We start from the raw sequence: 19,885 nt of genomic DNA, 5'->3' as shown, positions 1-19,885 counted from the left end.
CACTACATTAGAGAGGCAGGAGTCCAGCAGCTCCCTAGTCCAAACCATGCAGGAAAAGGGGCAGTGAGGGAATGCCGTAGTGCATACAGCTCCAGGCCAACTGTCAGGAAGACTCATCTTCATGAGTTCAAATGTGGCCCCAGACACTTATTAGCTGTATGATCCTGGGAAAGTCTCTACACATTTTTTTTGCTTCAGTTTCCTCATCTATAAAATGAGCTGGTGAAGGAAATGGCAAACCACCCCAGTATCCTTGCCAAAAAAAACCCCAAATGGGGTCACAAAGAGCTAAACACAACTGTAACAACTCAACAACAAAATAAGATCCTACATTTGTATTGAACTTCATCTTGTTGGATTCAGTCCAAGGCTCTAGTTTGGCAGTTCCCAAATTTTTTGGGTTTAGGACCCTAAAAATTATTGAGAACCCCCTCCCTCATCCCACAAAGAGCTTTTGATTGGGTTGATTATATCTATCAGTATTAGAAGTTAAAACTCATAAATTTTAATTCAGTAAAATAATAATAAACTCATTACATAACAACATAAATAAAATCTTTTTAAGAAAAATAATTTCTTCCAAAACAAACAAAAAAAATTAATGAGCTGAGTAGCATTGTTAGTATACTTATAACTCTTTAATATCTGGTTAAATAGATAATAGCTGGATTCTTCTATCTGCTTCTGTTTTTAATCTGTTGTATTATGTTATTTTAGTTGAAATATATGAGGAAAATCTACCCTCATACAGAAAAGGGAGGAGGCTTTTGTATCTTAGTATTATGAAAATAGTTTTGACATCAAGTATCCCCTGGATGGTCCCCTTGAGAACCTTGGCTCTGCTCATGAAGATCTGGTTGAATCCTGACTGTTTTCCTAAGTATTATTGATGGATATCTTCCAGTTACAGACTTTAGGAAAATGGCATCCATGTCTCTACCTGTCTAAGCTGGTTCTTCCTCTTTGCTTATCTTTCTGATGTACTCCCAGTTCTTCCTTGTTTTCTTCTGTTCTTCATGAATGACACATATATAAAGCAGAGTGGGAGTCAGTCATTATCAGAAATCCTCATCCTCATTGAAATTTTAGAAAATCATTTTCAGAAAAGTTTTCTTTTTCTCCTCATACCTTTTGGTTATTGCTTTGCATTTTAACACTTTGCAGTCAATCTCCAATACCTTGAATGCCTTCTCTTAACCAAAAGTCCTGAATTGACTGTCTAAGCACAACGTTCTTAACAGGTTACACGGGGTAGCTTTCAATAATAATAACTTCTATATTTAAATACAGTTGCAAGATACCAGAATTAACCATTCAAATAATCAAAAATTCCTTAAGAAAAATAGTCTGAAAATTTTCTACAGTGGATTCCAGTAACATCTATTTCTGGATACACACACACACACACACACACACACACACATATATAGCATATGTATATGTGTATATTCATTTTACATAGATGTATATGTATATATATATATACATTTATGTATATGTGTGTGTATATATATATATATATATATATATATATATATATATATACCAATGGAAAAAAGGACTGCTATAGAAAAATGTAGATGAAAAATAAATCCCAAATTAATAATAGATGGAAAAGTTACTTCAAAGGATTAGTGATATAGTCAGTTACTTATGTTATGATCTCATTAGGGCGTCTCTTGGCAGAAATACTGGACTAGTTTGCCATTTCCTTCTCCAGTTTATTTTACAGATGAAAAATCTCTCTGTCTCTGTCTCTGTCTCTGTCTGTCTCTCTCTCTCTCTCACACACACACACACACACACACACAATATACACACTCTCTTCCCAGATATACCCCTATATTATTTTTTCAGTTCTTTCTCTGAGGTTCCTATGTCAGATTTATTCTCAAGTTCCTACATCGGAGACATAGTATGCAGACCCACACGATATATATAAATACACATATGTGTATATGTACATATATACACCTGTATCTATACACAGATCTATAGAGAGACCCCACAGATATAGATATACAATATATGACCCTATATACATTTAAAGCTATACGAAAGTGAAAGGATAACACTTAATGGTCTCTAAAGTCTTTCCTAGATCTAAGTCTGTGGTCCTTCATCCTAAGTCCTAAGGCTATACTTGATCCCAGGTTTAACCTTTACTTCTTGTATGGAAACTCAGTTTCTTCATCTATAAAATAAGGATGATAATAACATCTAGTTCAAAAAATCTGGATTGGGGGAGGGTGCTAGAATAGTACTTTGTAAGCCTTGAAGGTCTTAGAAATATGAGTAATTATATACACTTTTATAATAGGGGCAGGTAACACGTGACTGTAATGTTTTTAACCCCGGTTGCCTCAGTTGGGAATGAATGGACACTAGCCCGCTGTCCCTCATCTGTTTCTCCTAGGTTACTAGCTCAGCTGGATGAGACAGAAAAGGCCTTTGACCAGTTCTGGACCAAACATTACCTGAAGCTAAACCAATGCCTGCAGCTCCGGCACTTTGAGCATAATTTCCGAGAGGTATTTTATTTTCTCTCTCCCCCTCCTTCTTTTGTAAACTGTAGAGCTTCTTTCTCCGGGGACAGGCAATCTCTGGTGCTGAATTCTCCCCCACTCATTTCCCTTCTGAAGTGCTTGCTCACCCGCCAGACTCTCGATTATCTTCTGAGACAGAGAGCCAAGATGTAGATTTGGAGCCGCAGAATGGAGTTCTTTGTCTGTAAAAGGTTTTTGGCTAGCGGACCCATGACGTTCTTCCCAGCACTAGCCAAATCCATGATAATTGATTAGGCTCTTATGTGTGCCCAGGAACTGTGGTATATAAATGCAAGCAGAAGGAAAGCTGGTCCCTGCCTTCAGAATGAAAGCTAATGTAACACCCCCAATGTTACATCTGGAGAGTGAAAAGTCCTAGACCGGGGGACCATCCTCCTTCCTTCCCAGGCACTCATCTGTAATATGGAATTAAGAAGGATGAAAAGAATATCTGTATTTTTATTATATTATGTATAAACGTAAAAGGAGATTAGATCAAGTGATGTTATTATCCTCAGTGTTGGGGATTTGGGAGATTTTCCAGTGATGGTGGTAACTGGGAAAACCTGCCAATCTTCCTTCAGGACACTGGAGAATTCTTTAAACTAATCTCCTTGTAGATCATGGGCTCACAGAACTATAGCTGGAAAGCAACTCATTTTTACAGATGGGGTAACTGTATCCCAGTGAGATGAAGTCACTGGCTCAGGGTGGTCTCTAGAGTATACAGGCATCTGTAGAAATCCCACTTGAGACATTGGGGGCAATGATAAAGGGGAAAGGATATTTCTCTGGAGTTTTATAAAACTCTCTATTTCTGGGTGGGTATATCTAGAGCCCTCAGCCTGAAGTCCTGGAGACCAGAGTTCAAATCTTGACTATCTGATGCTGGATAAATCCCTTCATCTCTGTCTCAGATTGCGCAAATGTGAAATGGGATAATAATAGCACCCATTTCCCAGGATTGTCATAAGAAGCAAAGGAAACAGTAACTAAAGCATGAGAGGCAATATGGTGTGATGGGGAGAGCCCTGATGTCTGAGTCAGTAAGACCCGATACCCAGCATGTAATCCTGGGGAGGTCCTTCATGTGTCACTGCCTCGGGAAACTCTCTAAAAGGCTAGACTACAGAACAGGGAGTTTCATCACCAACAGCTCCTCCTGCCAGTGAAATCATTTCCGATACAACCAGGTCCAGTTGGATCGGATGCATTGACTTCTCTAAGCCACGTGTTCTTTATCTCTTTTCTGCAGCCATTGGCAGGTTTGTTGCTGTATTGCCCCACTCTGTTTTTCAGGTTAAACTGGCCCTGGATAGCCTCATGTGTGTACAGGCAAGATTCACAGTCATTGGGAACAGTGTGGCACGTGTGGAGCAGCTGCTGAAGGAGCGGAAGCATCTGGAGGAGAAAGGCCAGGTGGGTGAGAGAGATGCTGGCGTCTTGGGAACGGGTCAGTGACGGGCTGAGCTCTTCACAGGTCTGTCTGCAAGCCAGGAGCAGGCGGACCCACCAGCAGCTACTGCATAATCCAAGATGTGAGGGGAGGAGAGCCTCCACCAGGCTGGGGTGGGGGCTGAGGAGAGAACGGGACATAATGGGGAGATGTTGGGAAGGTACAAATGGCACATCTGGACAATCGGTGGAGATATCGACCTTTCTAACCTGAGTGGCTGGCAGGATGGTAGTGCCCTCAACAGTAATAAGGATGTTGGGAAGATAGGGAGGTTTAGGAGGAAAAATAATGTGCAGTTTGGGACATGTTGAGGTGGAGATGTCTACAGGACATCCACTTCAAATTTCTAACAGGTGGTTATTGAATATGACCATAAATGAGGAGACTAAATTAAATAGATAGATGAATGGATGGATGGATGGATGGATGGATGGATGGATAGATGTGGAGATAAATGAATAATAGATAGATATAGATAAAAATGATTGATAGAGATACATTTGTATCTCTATGAATGAATGATAGAAAGAAATATGTAGATGAATGATAGCTAAACAGACATTCAGACAGATACAGACAGATAGATGGATGGATGAATGGATGGATGGATAGATGTGGAGATAAATGAATGATAGATAAAGATAAATCATTGATAGATGTAGATACATTTGTATAGATGAAGGAATGATAGAAAGAAATATGTAGATGAATGATAACTTGACAGACATTTAGACAGATAGATAATAAATAGATAAATGGTTAGATAGATGAATGTGAAGATAGATGAATGATAAAGATAAATGATTGATAGATATAGAGACATTGATATAGATGAATGATGCTAATCAGAATTCAGACAGATGGACAGACAAACAAGACAGATAAACAGCTGGATGAGAAGGAATTTTTGCATGATTTCCACGATTTCTGATCTAATCAGAGGTGCTGTAGCTATCCATTTAACTCTTGCATTTAATTGACAAGAATTATGTTCAGTGTGATGAATGGGCGTGAGTATCTATCATTTAACCAGTCACTTAACCAATTTGGTCCAATTTAACAAAATTTACTAAGCCCCTCCTGTGTGCTAGAAGAGAAAAAGACAGAAATGGATGTCTTTGCCTTCAAGAAGCTTCATTCTACTCGGGGAAGCAATATGTCCTGAAGTAAGTGAATCCGTGGTGCATACAAAGTTTTATATATCCATATGCATGCATGTACATATAGAGAAAGGTCTGGATTCGTGCCCTCAGGCTAGGAACCTCAGAAACAAGGCTTCTTCAGCCCACCACGGGTCACGCCTGAGAGCAGGCTGCTTTTGACACATGGATTCTGTTTTCCAGGAGCCACTGGAGAAGGCCCAGTCCCTGGCAGTGACCGGTGACCAGCTTATCCAAAGCAACCACTATGCAGTGGACTCCATCCGGCCCAAGTGTGTGGAGCTCCGGCGCATCTGTGATGACTTCAGCAATGAAGCCAAGAAGAAGTGTGACATTTTAGGGAAGGCCCTGGAAATGCATAAGCAGCTGGATGCGGTGAGCAGAGCTAAGAGCCCTTGTTTCCCTCCCCCCCCCCACCCCCCCCTCCACCCCGGGGAACAAGAAAACAGTTTCCTAAGAAGGGTTAACGTGGAAAAAGAAATTTAGCCTTTGCTTTCAGCATCTTCCTGGTGTGGCTGACAACTCTCCACTCTTCCATGGGGCTAGCGGCCTTTGGGTCCCTATTATCTGTAGAGTTGGAGTGAATCAGTCAGGAGGAGAGCCTGATGTTAATTAGGCTAGTTAGGTCACTAACTAGCTGTGTGATCCTGGGAAGATGACTTCATTCCTCCTGGTAACAACAATGGGAAGCACTGGATTTGGGGGAAAAAGGTCTATATTCAAATCTTGTCTCTCTCACTTGAAATTTTTTCTTTATCTATAAAATTAAGGAGTGGGAGTAAGATTAGATGGTCCCTGAGGGCCCTTCCAACCCTACATTTATGGTATCGTTTTTGAGCAAGTTATTTAACTTACTTTGGGACTCAGTTTCTTTTCCTACAAAATGCAAGGATTAATCTAGATAGAATCTCAAATTCCTTCCAGGTATATTTCAAGGATTCATATGTTCCTGTGAACAGCTCTGAGAATCTCCCAGATCAGAGGATTGTTGTAATCCTCCAATCCTACTTTAGTTTTCTTTCTTTCTTTTTTTCTTTCTTTCTTTCTTTCTTTCTTTCTTTCTTTCTTTCTTGCTTTCTTGCTTTCTTGCTTTCTTGCTTTCTTGCTTTCTTGCTTTCTTGCTTTCTTGCTTTCTTTCTGACAATTGGGGTTAAATGAATTGCCCAAGGTCATACAACCAGGAAGTGTTAAGTGAATGAGGTCAAATTTGAACTCAGGTCCTCCTGACTTCAGGACTGGTGCTCTACCCACTGCACCACCCAGCTGCCCCAGTAGATTTTCTGCTGCTGCTACTGCAGCAGCAATAAAATTATTGTTATTAGGTGTTTATTTTAATAGAAATAATGCACCCAGGAGGAACAGAAATTGTAGAAATTAGCTGATTGTTGTTGAGTTCTGATATATATATTTTTTCCATTCTGGAATGTTTGGAAAATGAGTAGATGTGATATATATATATATTTTTAAATTTACTTACACATAGTTTTAAGGTTTGCGAAACATCTTACATTATTTCATTTGATTTTCACAATAATGAGGGAGTTGGAACAGGGTAGACAGTAGGAACGATGGAATTATTAATCCCAGTTTACATATGAGGAAAGTGAATAGTAAATGTCTGAGGCCAGATTTGAAACTCAGGTCTTCCTGCCTCTAATATGTGTTGTCCTTTTTATACCATAGGCAGGGCTGAAAAGTCACACTCTAGAGGCTGGTAACTAGATGATACAGTGGATTGAGTTTGGTGTCTGGAGTTAGGAAAAACTGAGTTCAAATTTGGCCTCAGACAGTAACTGTGTGACCTCGAGCAAGTACCTCAAATGTTTATTTGCCTCAATTTTCTTATCTATAAAATGAGAATAATAAGAGCACCCACCTCCTTAGGCTGTTGTCAGGATGAAATAAGATAATCATTATAAAGAGCTAAGCACAGTGCCTGATACATAGTAAGGGATATATAAATGTTAGCTAGCATCAGCAGCAGTAACAACAGTAGCAGCAGAAGCAGTAACAGTAGCAGCAGTATCATTAGTAGAAGTGGTAGTAGCAGCAACAGAAACAACAATAGCAGCAGCACTATCAGTAGTAGTAGTAGTAGTAGTAGTAGTAGTAGTAGTAGTAGCAGCAGCAGCAGCAGCAACAGCAGCAGTAGCAGCAGAAGCAGTAACAGTAGCAGCAGCAGTAGCAGCAGTATCATTAGTAGAAATAGTAGTAGCAGCAGCAGAAACAACAATAGCAGTAGCAACAGCAATAGTAGCAGCAGCTGCAGCAGTAATTATAATAGCATCAGCGGTAGTAGTTGTTATAGTAGTAGCAGCAGCAGAAACCACAATAGCAGTAGCACTACCAGTAGTAGTAGTAGTAGCAGCAGCAGCAGCAGCAGTAGCACTAGCAGCAGCAGCAGTATCATTAGAAGTGGTAGTAGCTGCAGCAGAAATAATAGCAGTAGCAACAGCAATAGTAGCTGCAACAGCAACAACATTAGCAGTAGCAGCTGCAGCAGCAGTATCATTAGTAGAAGTGGTAGAAGCAGCAGCAGAAACAATAGCAGTAGCAACAGCAATAGTAGCAGCAGCTGCAGCAGTAATTATAATAGCATCAGCAGTAATAGTTGTTATAGTAGTAGCAGCAGCAACAATAGTAGTTGTTGCTATAGTAATAGCAGCAGCAGCAGCAGTAATAGTATTAGCAATAGTAGTAGTTGTTGTTATAGTAGTAGTAGCAGCAGCAGTGTTTGTTGCTGCTATTATTATAATGGTAGTAGTAGCAAGAAGAGGAAGAGGAATAAGAATAAGCAGTTAATAAATGCTTTTTGTTTGATTGATTGAGTCACAATTTGAACCCAGGTCCTTTGATTCCAGAGCAGAATTTTTAATATATTTGTGTGCTCATAATGGAGAGAAAAAAGTTAAGTTTCAATTAGAAATGAGTGAAAATAAAGATGCAAAGATCACAGATCCCCTGGAATCTATCCCTAGATCCCTTGGGCATCTGTGGATTCAGGTGGAATCCCCCCCCCCCCCGACAGTCACCTCTGTCTCTGCTAAACCCTACTTCTCCCTTCTCTCCTTCTTCTTTTGAGAGTCCCAGTGTTTCCATTCCAAGGGCTTTAACAATGTCCTAGTCCCCATCTGGAAAGCCTCTGGTGCTTGGGGTCAGACATTCTGAGCCTGCATAAGGTGTGGGACTCAGCAGGGACCCTTGGAGCCTGCACCTCCAGCTGTTCCGAGCAGGACAGCAGTGAATCTGCCCCTGACTATGAATCAGTGTCCTTTATCCTTCCCCACCCCCATAATGTCCTCCTTCCCCCTCCCTGGCCTTGGCCCAGCTGGCTCTTCTTCCCACATGGGTGTCTCAAGCTGGTTCCTTCTAGTGCCTACTGATCCCCACAGAGCTGGAGCATGTACAAAAGTCTGGCCAGGGGCCCCCAGAGGAGCTGAGTCATCATACATGTGCATCCTGAGCTCCCTCTGTGCATCCGAGCTGCTGCTGTTGGCTTGCTTGGCTAACTTTCCACTCCAGGTTTCAGAAATGTGTGCGTATTATTCCCCTAAGAGTCAAATAGCCAAAAAGTTATTGAAATTCTCCTCTGTGTTCTGCTTGGTGCCAAACTGAGTCTGGTGCCTCAATGGGAATTTCAGAGCATGACTCAAATGAACCTTAACCTTATTTATAATGGATAGAAAGAAAAGCCTGGGCTAGTTGTTACCAGATTTCCCATGATTATTATTTCTCAGTCATTATCAGTGTCTTATATCCTCCCATTCAAATCTCTCTCTCATGGGGACAAAAAATTTAATAATTAAACATCTGCTCATGCTTATATAAGCACACACACAAATACATTATATAAATACAGTATATATACAAAAATGTAACAATATATATAAATATATGTAAGTCAATCAATGAGCATTTATCAAGCTCCTATTATGTGTCAGTATATACACAAGTGTGTATATGTACTCCTTATGTGTAAAGTCCATAGGTAAGCATCTATACAGCATGCATATAAATATATCTATAATGTAAATCTATATAAAAATAAAAATACATACATATTACACTTATTAGTACATCTAAATATATATAAAGTTAATCAAAAAAACATTTATTAAGCACCTACCATGTGCCAGTATGTAAACAAGGGTATATACGTACATACATGTATGTAAAAGTCCATATACAGGTCCATATATAAGTAAGTCTATACTATAATATACATTTTTATAAAATAGGTATCTAGAAGCAGCTAGGTGACATAATAAATTGGGCATCAGCTCTGAAGTCAGGAGGGCCTGAGTTCAAATCTGGTCTCAGACACTTCCTAGCTGTGTGACCCTGAGCAAGTCACTTAACCCCAATTGCCTTAGCAAAATAAAATAAAATATAATATGTATCTATAATACACATATCAGCACACTGAAGTATGTATGTAAAATTAATCATTTGTTACACATATAAAATCCATATATATCCATTTAGTATATTTATATAGTTCACACAATATGTATATCAATGTCTATATAAAAATAAAAATATAAACTGTATACATATCAGTACATCTAATATGCATAAAATTAATGAATAAGCTTTTATTAAGCACCTACTATGTACCAATATACCAGGTTCTAGAGGATGCAAGTACAAAGAATTAAACAGCCCTTACCATTTTAAAAAATCCTTATTGTTATAACTTGAAGTCTTCTGAAGACTATTAAGTACTTCAAAGACTTCTCATTTTGTTGCACAGTGAAGATTTCCATCACTTTTAAGATGGTCATCCCTGAGGCTAAAATGGGGATGAGCCTTAGTGGACTTAGCCAGACTCATGTGCTAAGGATAGACAGGCAGACTGTTCACACTCAGGCCTGTCATTGAAGACACTGAGGCTTGGTAAGACTAAGTACTACCTGCTTCTACTGGTCCAAGCTTCCTGCCCCTTCATACACACACCTCCATTCCACTTGTCTGTACATGTTAGGTGCTTTATAAATTAAATTTTAAAATAAAAAATAGTAAACAAATAAAATGAATTTAAATTAAAATAAATTAAAATGCCTCATTGAATCAAGCTAATCAGTTTTGTCATAGGGAATGACAAGGGAGATTATGTAGAAAGAAGTATTCTCAGTGCAGATACCATCTATTGTGTATACTTTATATGCAATAGAACCAAATAAATGCAAACAAAAAGGTGAAAACCCCAGACCAGGAAGGAAAATGTCACTGAATTAAACATCCAATCCAGTAAACATTGTTAGGTACAATGACAAAAAAAAAAAAAAAAAAAAAAAAGATGAAAAGTTCCTGCCCTCAAGAAGCTTACATTCTATTGGGAGAGACAACTGGAATATATATCAAGAAGCATTTATTAAGCAGTGTATATAGGCACTTCTAAACCCTAGCATCTGAAACTGACATTTGGCCCCATATGAAGCCTCATAACTGAAAATGGGAGTTACAAAATTATGATTTGTTATCAGTAAATGATTTGTATACCTGTTTTATATACGTATGTACTTGGGGCCAAGTGGAAATAGTTTAGGAAGCCCTACTCTAAAACATGGGAATCCAAATCACATTATATGCATATAAAATTATTTAGTAAGCATTTATTATATATAACACACACAATATTGCACATATTGTGTACATGTATAATTAATAAGCATTTATTAAGTACTTAGTATGTGCTTGATACTGGGCATACAAAGACAAAGATAAAAGTCTTTGCCCTCAAGAAGCTTTTATTCAATTGGGGTGAGGGAGGGCAACATGTACACATATAAGTGTATGCAAATTATGAACAAAGTTAATCCAAAATAATTTTAGGGAAGGGAGAGGAAATTAATAATTGGAGGGGAGGATCAGAAAAAGTCTCTTTAGAGTTAGATCTGAGCTTTGAAGGAAGCTAAGGATTCTAAGAGACATGAGGACAAATAAACTTTGTGAATAAATGCCTGGTGGGGAGGAACCATCATATTTAGTGTGGGGAGGAAATGTATACCCTACCTGTCTTCCATTTCATTTATTTAAGGTCAAAACATAGGGAATGCACATTCAAGTGGTTTTACTGATAAAGTTCCATCTTATATCAGCAGAAAATGAAAGAACACTTGGTTCTGAGGCAGAACCTGTGCTTGCTACTCAGGATAGGCTCTGGTTTGCAAAAGTCACCTCTATATCATGATGATCATGGAAGTTTTGTGAACCTTGTTTGTACAGACATTTGTGTCTGCCATCAAAGGGGTTCCCAGCGAAATTGGACATTCTCTGTGTGATTTCTTCTCTAGCAGAGACTTTTAGAATTTACTATTATTTAATAAATTCCATTTATCAAATGAGATGACATTGAGACCAAATGAGGTATTTATAAAGTGTTTAGCATAGAACATAGCTTAAAAAATGCTCATTCCCTTCCCATCCTCAAAATTTAATTCAGTAAATATATATATACACACATATTTACTGAATTAAATTTTATATATTATCATATATTATATGTATTATATATATATTACATTTATATATTACATTTATATATATTTATATATTATATATATTCATAAATTATATATATTATATATACATACACACATCATCTGCAAGCTTGACAAATGTTTATTCCCTTCCCATCCTCAAATTTTAATTTAGTAAATATATATATATATATATATATAATATATATGTATGTATACACACACACACACACACACCTACAAATTTAACAAATGTTTATTCCCTTCCCATCCTTATAATTTAATTCAGTATATATATATATATATGTGTGTGTGTGTGTGTGTGTGTGGATACTGAATACTAAAATACATATTTTATATATATATATGTATATATATCACCTGCAATTACCAGGTGCTATGCGCAATAGAAGAAAAACAAAGACAAAACGGACAAACAGAAATAATGAAAAATTAATCTCTGTTCTCAGAGACCTACATTATCCTGGAGATGATAGTGGAAGAGGGATAAAACAATGGTCACAAGAAAATTAGTACAAAGTAGATGCACAATAATACAAAGTAATTTAAAGAGCAAGAGAATGCTAATAAGCGGGAGGAATGGTCCAATGTTGGAGGTGACACCTGAACTATTCTTTGAAGAAGTTGTAAGGCTTTTTTGAGGTGGGAAGATACATGTTCCAGAAGTGGAAGCCCATGTTGGCAAAGGCATGGAGGTGGTGGATGGACTGCCAGAGTGACTGGGACAAGAGGGTATGAAGGAGATATGTGGGGGCTTGCTGATCACCTATTCTCTCTCTGCAGACCAGTAAGTGGTGTGAAGCCGGCATCTACCTTCTGGCTTCCCAAGCCCTGGACAAGTGTCAGACACAGGAGGGAGCTGAGACGGCCCTGGGAGACATCGAAAAGTTCCTGAGCACAGTCACGGAACACCAGCTGGTCAATCCCAAGGAATTTTACAGCCAGTTCAACTTGGTTCTTACCCCTGAAATAAAGGTAATAATAATGCCTCTGGTGCTTTGGTGGCGGAACTGAGGCCCAGTGGTATCACAGGGTCAGATTCTGAGCCCTTTGGCAGACTAAAGAGAGTAGAGGAGCTTCCTTAGCAAGGAGTGGCAGCTGTGGGGAGGCAGCTAAGTACAAATCCTAACTAGAGAGTCAGAGGGCGTAGGTCCAAATCTTGCTTCTGACACTTACAGCCTTTGTGACCTTAGGCAACTCCCAGTCCTCTCTGATTCTCAATTTGGACTTAGTGACCTTTGAGATTATTTTTTCTGGTTCCAAATCTATGGTTCTGTGATCTATGAATTCTGGATTGTCCTGCCTGCCTCTTCTGGACCCTGGGGGTAGTTGAATTGACCTTGTTTCTCTCCGCATGCCTTCCTTTACTTCAAGCCAATGAGCAGGTGGATCAGAATGTCAGAATGATAAAGTGGTCAGAAGCCAGGGAGTGGCAATGACAGCTCAGCCTGAGTCTACTTTTCTCCTTCCTTTCTTCTTTCCTTCTTTCCTACTTTCCTCCCCTCCTCCCTCCCTCCTTTCTTTCCTTCTTTTCTCCCTCCCTCCCTTCCTTCCTCCCTTCTTTATTTCCTTCTTTCCTTTTTTCCTCTCTTCCCTCCCTTCCTTTCTTCTTCTCTTCCTTTCCCTCTGTTCCTTCCTTCATTCTTTCCTTCCTTCCCTTCTTCCTTTCCTCCTCCCTCTCTTCTTTCCCTCCCTCCTTTCTTCCTTCTTTCCTTCTTTCATTCCCTTTCCCTCTCTTTTCCTTTCTTTTTTCTTCTTTCATTTCCTGCCTTTTCTTTTTTCTCTTTTTCTCCTCTTCATTTTCTTACTTTTTCTCTTTTTCTTCTCATTTTTCTTCTCCCTTTCTTTCTCTCTTTCTTTTTCCTTTTCTCTCATTCTCTTTGTCCTCTTCCTTCCTCCATCCTTCCCTCCATCCTTCCCTTCTTTTTCTCTTTCTTTCACAAAGCCATTTGCTCAAATGGTGTGGCAAATCTCCCAATATCAAAGGGTGACATCCCCCAAAATACATAACATCCATGGGGAGAAGATTGGGACCAAGTTACCGAAAATTGGTTCTGAGGGAGCATGCATAGCAGAATAAGAGTGATGAAAGCAATAAATATGATAATAGCTCACATTTATACAACATGCGTGGTACTGTGTAAGTAATAGGTGCTTTATAAATATTATCTCACTTGATCCTTTCAACAACTCTGGGAGGTAAGTGCTACTGTTATTCCCATCTTATGGATGAGGAAGCTGAGGCAAACAGAGATTATTTAGTATCACACAGCCAGTAAGTATCTGATATTGGATTTGAACTCAGGTTTTCAGAACTCAGTCACTACTGGCCATCAACATCAGCTTTTATGTACTTAAAAACCACATTCCCCTTTTCCTTGGCTCTTATTACTCATGAAAATCATTATCTCAGCCCCACCAGGAAGTTCTATGGCAGTAGCCATCAAATGAGCCAGGAGTCCTGAGCTGTGACTAATTGTGAGGACTGTATAATTTATTTTTTCAGGGGAATAAGTCTCCAAGCATTTATTAGGCTCTTACAGGATACCAGACCTTAAGCTGATAAGCACTGGGGATACAAGACAAGGCAAAAACAGTCCCAGCTCTCAGAGAGCTCACATTGTAATGAGACCTTTTGTAAACAACTACATCCATACAAGTTATGGAGCATGTAAATGGAGGCACTTGGACAGGTAAAGGCATTGACATCAAGGGGCACTGGGTCAGACCTCCTGCAGCAGGTGGAAATTGAGCTGGGTTTTGGAGGAAGCCAGGAGGTTTAGTTGTGGAGGAGAGCATTCTAGGCAGGGGCTAGAACCAGTGCAAAAGCATGGAGAGGGGAAATGGGAGCACGGTATTCAGGGAGTTACAAGTAGCTCAGTGTGGCTGTATAAGACTGAAAACAGAGGGACAAGGGAGATGGGGTGATGGGAAAAAAGTTTGTAAATTATCTTTTCTCACTTGGGAATCACAGTAGCAGCTTCCTTCCAGAGTTGTTGTGAGGATCAAAATGATCTAATATTTGTAAAGTGCTTTACAAGTGGCTGACACTTAATAGGTGCCTAATGAATGCTGAAGTTAAGCTAGATTTTTGCAGAAGCTGCCACGACTCTAATTGCTGGCAAATTTTGAGAGCTTTCTAGGAGCACAATATGGCCTTAGCACTTCTCCCATCTTACTTTTAATCAGAGAATCCAACCCAATCCAATGAGGATTTTAAGATGATAAGGACTAACAATTAGAAGGGATTTTAAAGGCACAATATCCTTATATGACAGAGGGGTAAACTGAGGCCCATAGAGGTCATAAGAGAGCCAGAATGGACCCTAAGTTCAAGTCAACAAGCATTTATCAGACATTTAATATTTTCCATCAGAGAAACAAAGAAAGGGAAACACAGTCCCTGCCCTAAGGAAGCTTGCATTCTAGCAGAGGAAAGCTGAATTAAAAGGAGTGGAAAAGTTGAGGGAAAATACCCACATAGAGAGGACATGTTGGAGAAGTCTGGAGAATCAGAAGTGAAGCCCAGAGAGGAGTGAAAGAGAGATCCTGGTTGTTTTAGGCATTCCCTCAAAAATGGAGGTCCCAACCCAGATTGACAAAGCATCTAGTCTGATGTCCTCATTTTATCGATGGGAATAAGACTCAGAAAAGTCATTGGATTATAGTTCCACAAAGGAACCTCAGAAGAATAGAGTCAGAGTTATAAGGAACTTAGAAGTCATTGAATCTATCCCTTCCTTCATTTTACAGAAAAGGGAAACTGAGGTACAGATATTTCAAGTGATTTGCACAGTCTCATAGCTAGTAAGTGTCTAAGGACAAATTTGAACTCATATCAGTAGCATGGACACATAAAGGAAATGGAGCAGGAAATGGAAAACCATTCCAGTATCTTTGCCAAGAAAACACCATGAATGATATCTAAGGGGTCACATAGAGTTGGGCATGACTGAAAAAATGACTGAACAACAAAACAACAGCCGCTTCCTCACCGTAAGCTATCCCCTACCCCCCATGACATCTGATTGGGCAGGTCAGTGCATCTCTCTGTGCCTCCTTTTCTACCTCTCTTGGATGTGAGGAGAGATGGCTGCCAGAGCCTCCTGCCAGCTCCTGATGATGATCAGTCACCTCTCAGTCTCCACAGTCAAAGCAGTGTGGGCCATGGCAGCTGTGAGTCACACACTTGAGATAGTAGGAAAGCCTTCAAGGGCTATCCATAAAAGACCATCAGCTGTTAGCTGAGGTTTCAGACAAGAGTTCTGGGCAAAGGAGAAAGTACAAAGCTGATAGTCACTCCCATTCAATGGGGAAGAGACCCAAGCTAATGGAAAACATGCAAACCAGTAGGGCTGGCTGCCTCGAAAGGATCCAATACCTGCCTGAGGCTTTAGCCACTCAATTACTGACAAAATTAATCAGTTTTCATTGAGTCATTTTTGGATACAGAAGCTCAAGATTCCTTGGAATCACATAATGTCACTGCTTGCCTCCCTCTGTACCTGGGAAAGATTGTCTAGCGGTTATCAAAAACCTTATGAAGAATATAGAGCTGTACAAAGGAGGACCCCTCCAGAATACTCTCAGTGGTACCTCCAGAATCTGGTTTTCTGGGGAATTCTGGACTCAGCATCTATCTCTGCTGATTGACTCTAGAAGCTGACAGCAGAATTCAATGGTATGACCCCATAGGATCACAGGATTCAGAGGTGGCAAAACTCTAAGATCAGCTAATAATCCTCCTTTTATAGTTTAGCTTAACAAAGCATTTGTTAAGCACCTGCTGTATGTACCAGTGTCCTTCATCCTTCCATTCAAATTTCCCAAGGTTTAAAGGTCAATGGGTGAGCAATTTTTGTAGTTGTTGTTCATTCATTTCAATCACTTTTGAGATTTTCTTGGCAAAGATACTAGAGTGGATTATCTCCGGCTCATTTTACACATGAGCACTTGCCCAGGTCAGTAAGTGTCTGGGGCCAGGTTTAAATTTAGGTTTTCCTGACTCACCCCAGGCTGAGTTCTATCCATCCTGCAATCTGGTTAGTTTAAAATTCAACCAGTGAGCATTTCCTTAAGCACCTATTGTGTGTCCTGTCTTCTCCCATTCAGATTTCATTCAGATCTCACCTTTTATGAGATAAATTATGATAAATTAGACCCTGCCCTTATGTAGCTTCCCTGTCTCTGGATAGGCAGGAAAGTAAACAATATACAGGAAGAATATAAAGTATTCTCAAGAGGAAGGGAACTCTGGCAATTATGGTGACCATGAAGGGTCCGGCGTAGGAGAGGGTGTTTTGGAGGGAGTCCCTGGTGAGGAAAGCAGGCTTTCTGGACAGAGGGGACACAAGGTGGTGTCTGTGGAGTGGCCAGAGCTGTGTACAGGGAACAGCTCAGTTTTGACCCTTTAAAGCACAGTTTCTTAATTTTGTTTGGGACATGAACCCTTTGCCTCCCAGTAAAGCCTATGGTCCCCTTCTGAGAATAAGATTTTCAAATGCTTAAAATAAAACACCTAAAGTTGCAAATAAAACCAATTACAGTGATCAAGATTTCTTTGTTTCTATGCATTTTAAATGAACATATTTAAAGTTAAGCATTTTAATTTGAATATGTTGATTTATTAAAGTTTTATATATATATCAGAACTATATTAATACATAAGAAATATTAGAACTATAGAATATGAGGAAGACCTGAGTTCTGACCTCAGACCCTTACTACTTGCATGACCCTGAGGAAGTCCTTTATGCCTATTTACCTCTGTTTCTTCATCTGTAAAATGATCTGGAAAGGAAATGGCAAATCGCTATAGTATCTGTGCCAAGATAACCCCCAAAAAGGATCATGATGAAAAATGACTGAGCAACAACAACCACCCTAGGTTGTTGTAAGGATCAAATGAGATATTTTTGAGATAACTGGTACATAGTAGACATTATAAATGCTTGTTAAGTTCCCTTCGCTTTTATGTGCTAAACTCGAAGCCCAGCAGATCCTAGGTTTAATTGCTAAATCTAGCACTTACTACCTAGATGGGCAGGAGTGAATCATGTAATCTCATTGAGCCTCAGATTCACCCATCTTTAAAATATATATAATAATATCTGTAATACCTATTTTACAGAGATAATGAAATTTTAAGATAAAGTATGTAGGGTGCTCTATAAATAGTAGTTCTTACAATGACGATGAACATTATTTTATGATTGATTCTCTCTTCAAATTTCATCTCTTTAGCCACAAAGGGAATATTTTAATTAGAGATTTTATTATTAATAGTGCTATTAATAGTCACCTGAAAATAAAATGTTACCCAGGAAAATAAGGTAGGGTTGTTGTTGTTGTTATTGTTGTTTTGGGGGGTAAGGCATTTTTCTAATTGATCAGTCTACCAACAAATATCAAACATATACTAAAACTCTATCTTAGTATGGAGCCCAAAAGAACGGAAAATTTAGACTTATTGGAGGTTCTCCCTCAGATTGTTAGGGATAGAACTTCCCGGTGAAATGACTTGAGATTTTCACAAAATCTCCAGAATCACCCCCTCCCCAGTTCTTCTAGGTCCAGAATTCCCCAAGTCCACACAGAGTTGCTCCATTTCTTCATGGTGTCCCATTGTGAAGATATTTGGACAGAACCCTGCGAAAGCCCCAGGATTTTAGGACTTTGTTGTCTAAGCCCAGTTCACCATGTGTTTCTTCCCCGTAGGAAAATGCAGACAAGATTGTTCAGAAGCTGGAAGATGTGCAAGAAATGTTCGAGAGGAGACAAGTGAGCCTGAAGAAGCTGGCAGCAAAACAGACACGGCCTGTGCAGCCCGTGGCCCCCCATCCAGAGTCTTCCCCGAAGCGGGCCTCCCCCAAGACCAACCGGCCCACCAACCTGGGTAAGAGCATGTCAGAGGCTCTGGTGGCCTTTAGACAGCATCTGAACATCAGCTGGTGTTCTTGTTCACATTAATAATGACCAGGGATGGATGCTCCATCCAGGATGCTTTGCTGGGAGCTGGGGGAGATGGCAATTCTGTAAGGGGCTCTGCAGACCCAAGGGCCTTTCTATGATCCCTGTTCATGAATGCTTCCTACAGTAATCCTTTGCTGGATAAGCTCCCTGAATCAGATCTCTCATCTTTCTGGTGAGAATTCCCCAAATTTCTGGTCCTCTCCTCCATCTCAAGGGAAAACCTTGAGTATCAACAGATTGCTCAGTCTGGGAACATAGGGCTTATTGAGAAGCAAATGTGAGAGAAAGCGACCATCTCAGACTGGATGAGGTTCAGCAAACATTTGGTAGGGTTGAGAAGGGTTTGGATGGGGGTTGACAAGAGTTGGTAGCTCACAAGCTATGGAAGATGAAGGAGGGGAAGAAGGGATAGCCAAGGCAAGCTCTGAGGTAGCAAACTTGGGTTATGGGGAAGAAATAAAAATGTTTGGAAGGAAGTAGGGTTTAGGTGGGAAGATGCTGAGCTCCATTTTGGATATGACAAAGGTAGCAGCTGGTCCAGAAGGATTCGAAATAATGGGAGCCATTGAGGCTGAATATATTAAGTTGGGAGTTGTATTTAGAGATGTTTATTGAACTAATTGGAGCTAATGAAGTCAACTAGAAAGAGAGAAAAAAGGGACAGGATGGAGCCCTGGGAGACGCCAAGGGGCAAGAAGTCAGGAATGGAAATTAAGACGGAACCGTGAGACTTCTGATACACTCATCTCTATGGCCCTCTTCAGTTCAAACATGCAGTAATGCTAGGAAAATTTTACATCAGCTATTATCAAGGCACAAACTGTCAAAAACCAGGATGTTATGGGAGAAAGGAGAGAACCTAGCAGTAATGACTTCTTTGCCAGGTACAACTCAGGAAGCATCCTTGCTAACCCTGCTCATTCTGCTAGAATTTTGGACTTCTTGTATAAATAGAAGAAGTAAAAGACAATGAGAACTGTGGCAGGAAACTTCCCATGTTTCCCACAAACATTGGACTATGTTCCCCAAAAGTTTTTATTGTGATCTAATTGTGCACAGCTGCTGTTTTCCCCACTGGACGAGGGACGTTTCATGGCCAGAAGCCTTTCCTTCTGGGAATGGGCACCTAAGATAACCTGCCAGCACATTACTGTGTGTAAGACATAGGGAGAGAAGAATATCCATAAGCAATACTCAAATGCAAGTTGTTGGGATACAGGTACAAGATAAATACTGACTAGAAGAGTA

General features: G+C 39.8%; 1 protein-coding gene across 1 annotated transcript in view; it reads left to right on the top strand.

The window, feature by feature from the left end:
* Window positions 1–19,885, top strand: part of MCF2L2 (MCF.2 cell line derived transforming sequence-like 2) — a 340,912-nt gene that overhangs the window by 132,622 nt on the left and 188,405 nt on the right. Inside the window, exons 11-15 of the mRNA XM_031961125.1 lie at window positions 2,417–2,531; window positions 3,846–3,965; window positions 5,346–5,537; window positions 12,449–12,640; window positions 18,383–18,560. Coding sequence (XP_031816985.1) covers window positions 2,417–2,531; window positions 3,846–3,965; window positions 5,346–5,537; window positions 12,449–12,640; window positions 18,383–18,560 — 797 coding nt within the window. The remainder of the gene's footprint in view (window positions 1–2,416; window positions 2,532–3,845; window positions 3,966–5,345; window positions 5,538–12,448; window positions 12,641–18,382; window positions 18,561–19,885) is intronic.

This window comes from Sarcophilus harrisii, chromosome 3, assembly GCF_902635505.1.
Source record: "Sarcophilus harrisii chromosome 3, mSarHar1.11, whole genome shotgun sequence".
In the NCBI taxonomy this organism is placed as follows: domain Eukaryota; kingdom Metazoa; phylum Chordata; class Mammalia; order Dasyuromorphia; family Dasyuridae; genus Sarcophilus; species Sarcophilus harrisii.
Note: the sequence above shows the minus strand (reverse complement) of the source record. Positions and strands in the feature narration are given on the sequence as shown.